Source organism: Pyrus communis, chromosome 8 (genome assembly GCF_963583255.1).
Source record: "Pyrus communis chromosome 8, drPyrComm1.1, whole genome shotgun sequence".
Taxonomy (NCBI): Eukaryota; Viridiplantae; Streptophyta; class Magnoliopsida; order Rosales; family Rosaceae; genus Pyrus; species Pyrus communis.
The window spans coordinates 17,796,177-17,799,480 of NC_084810.1; the positions used below are offsets into that span (position 1 = coordinate 17,796,177).

The 3,304-nt window shown below is 34.3% G+C and overlaps 1 protein-coding gene across 1 annotated transcript; it reads right to left on the minus strand.

The window, feature by feature from the left end:
* Nucleotides 1–2,240: 2,240 nt before the first annotated feature.
* Nucleotides 2,241–3,025, minus strand: LOC137743828 (kiwellin-like). Its single transcript, XM_068483762.1, has one exon. The coding sequence runs from the start codon at nucleotides 2,936–2,938 to the stop codon at nucleotides 2,285–2,287; it is 654 nt and encodes a 217-aa protein (XP_068339863.1). The 5' UTR covers nucleotides 2,939–3,025; the 3' UTR covers nucleotides 2,241–2,284.
* Between the last annotated feature and the right edge of the window lie 279 nt (nucleotides 3,026–3,304).

Here is a 3,304-nt window from a genome sequence, read left to right on the forward strand (position 1 = left end):
GCACTGAAATGTATTATATTGAATTAATGTATTTAAATGTTAGTACCGAAATGTATGTACCCAAATGTATTATATTAAACTAATGTACCTAAATGTGTGTACCTAAATGTATGCACCGAAATGTATTATAATGAATTTAATGTACCTAAATGAAGAAGACAAAATATATTGTAAAATAAACATTAGTTTATCTAAATGTTTACAGCAAAATATATTACAATGAATTAAATGAAAATTATATAATTATAATGAAATAAAATTAATACATTAAAATTAGGAAGAAAAAGAGAAATAATTAAAACATCAAAAATATAATTAATAAATGAGGTGATTAATGTATCAAGGGATTAAAATTAGATTTTGATCTTACGTATGGTTTTAGTCTAAAAGTCAACTTTGCCAATAATTAAAATGAAGTTTCCTATTTATTTTCCTGAAAATATGACTTTAGCCCCTGAAACTTAATTTTCATTACATAAAACCCAACATAATTTTTTTACTTGATTAAAACTCATTGATTAGGCTCCACACAAACAAATTCATTAACTATGTTTGACTTCACCATTTGTGCCATCCCACTTCACTCAGGGGAGTGATCCTCATATATATATTCCCATCTCTACCTAGCACGAGGCCTTTTGGGAGCTCACTGGCTTCGGGTTCCATGGGAACTCCGAAGTTAAGCGAGTAGCGCGCGAGAGCACTCTCAGGATGGGTGACCCATTGGGAAGTTCTCGTGTGAGTTCCCAGAAACAAAACCGTGAGGGCGTGGTTGGGGCCCAAAGCGGACAATATCGTGCTACGGTGGTGGAGCGGGCCCGGGAAGTGATCCGCCCCGGGCCAGGATGTGACACCATTGTACATTTTTTGAATGCCTAATATACCCTTAATTACATTTTTGACCTATACAAGTAATTGTATACGGATTAAAAGGTGGATTAGTGATTCTTGAAAAGAGAAATAAGCATTAATATTCATACTGTGATTTGATCACAATATATATATGATATAATTTAACTAATATGTGGGGAATCAATAAATGTGCCTAATAGTTGTGCTAATATATGGAGAATAATTTACCTACTACATAAAGAAATGTTATTTGCCTCAAAGTTATTTTACATATAAATATAGGTAAATTATTTTACACACACATATATAATAATAATATTTTACATATAAATATAGGCAAATTATTTTACACGCACATATAATAATAATAATAATAATAATAATAATAATAATAATAATAATAATAATAATAATAACATGTGCCTTATATATATATATTAATACATGTAAAATAATTTATCTATAACATATAGAAATGTTATTTTATTCAAAGTTAATTACCTATATTTTACATATAGATATTGGTAAATTACTTTACACATACATACATATGGTAACAATAAAATGTGCCTAACATATGTAATTTTTTTTTTTATCCAAGCCTAACATATGTACTAATACATGCAAATTAATTTAACTACAACATTAATTTACCTATATATGACATATAAATATAGGTAAATTATGTTACAGACCATGATAATAATGTGATGAATATATATATATATATATATATATATATATATATATATATATGTGTGTGTGTGTGTGTGTGTGTAACATCCCACATCGACCAGGGGAGTGGATCCTGTAAGCCTTATATGTATATTCTCATCTCTACCTAGCACGAGACCTTTTGGGAGCTCATTAGCTTTGGGTTCTATCGAAATTCCGAAATTAAGCAAGTTCGCGTGAGAGCAATCACAGGATGGGTGACCTACTAGAAAGTTCTCGTGTGAGTTCCCAGAAACAAAACTGTGAGGGCGTGGTTGGGGCCCAAAGCGGACAATATATATCGTGCTACGGCGGAGTCGAGCCCGGGATGTGGTGGGGGCCCGGGCTGGGATGTGACAATATGTGTAATGGTTTATCTACAAAATATAAAAATATTACTTTATTTCAAATACATATAATTATAAGTGGCTAAAAAACGTGAAGAGGAGTAATTAGAATTTAATGCCCATATTATGTGGGCATGATTGAAGCCAAAATTGGAATGTTATGTGTGAGAAAACGTTAGAAGGGTTGTGGCATATGTTGTAAATTATTTGAAGTAATAGGTCATTTAATTTCTAATGTGGCTACATATTTGAATTTTGGGTTTATTTTAGATGTTTAAAGATATGTGAGTTTTAATCTAAAAATTACGAGTTGTATGGACTTATATATAAAGAACCCTTTATTTTATTAAGTTCTATAATGGTAACTATAACTAGGCCATGGACCAAGTAACAGGCACAACGCCCAAATCTTTGTTCAGTCCCAAAGCGTCCCACACAGCCGAAGATCCATCAACAATGTTGTTCTGACACGGCGGTTGACCTCCATGCTCCTCATCGCATCCAGCACGCGAATCACATTCGTCAACCACTTTTGCCGTCACACTCTTCCCATTGCTTGCCGTAATTCTTATCATATTAAAACACCTCGACTTATTATTAAACCACCCAGTGGAAAGTGCCACAACCCGCTCGCTGTTGTTATGGTAATTTCCGTCACAATATGACGGGCCACCGCCATCCCCGCCTTGGCTGAAATCGTTGAGAGTAAGGCTGGCTTTTGTGGATGATGTCACAGCTGGAGAGCATGTGTATGTCGGGTATGATTTGCCGTCACAAACTAGAGTTCCTGACGACTTACAGTTGTCAGTCGTAGGAGGTGGTGAAGAGCCGTGTCTGCATTCTGTTGACCCAATATCGGGGTCGTCGTTACACTTGCCGTTGATGCAGATGAGCTGGCCAGCGCAGTCGTCGAGGGTTTTGCATGCGTCATTGCAGGAGGAGATGGCGGTGGACGGGAGAGGGAGGGAGACGACACTAAAGACGATGAGGGTAAGGGGAACCAAAAGCCCTAAATTACTTGCCATTTGGTAATTCTTTTGGAATATAAACGAGTTGGGAGTGAGACAAGAAGGAGATTGTGTGCACTTATATTTATAAGCGAAAAACTTGAAGGCTCATGGGAATGTACTAATATATACTACCTCTTGCAAATAAAAGTATTTTTACAATAATTGAATCCGTTCAATTTTCCAAGTTTCATTTGAAAATATATGCTAATGGTAGAGTCAAGATTTCATGTGAGGAGAAGCTTTTCATAAATTTAAAAGAATGGTAAATAACAATTACAAAACTATTAATCAAAACATCATAATAACATATTCATCAATAATGGTGTATTTGAAAGTGCTTTGAAAATAACTGAAGAAGTTTTTGATGAAGGTGATTTTAGA

Excerpts from the sequence above, each read along its gene's own strand:
- LOC137743828 (XM_068483762.1), bottom strand. The coding sequence starts at position 2,938 with ATGGCAAGTAATTTAGGGCTTTTGGTTCCCCTTACCCTCATCGTCTTT.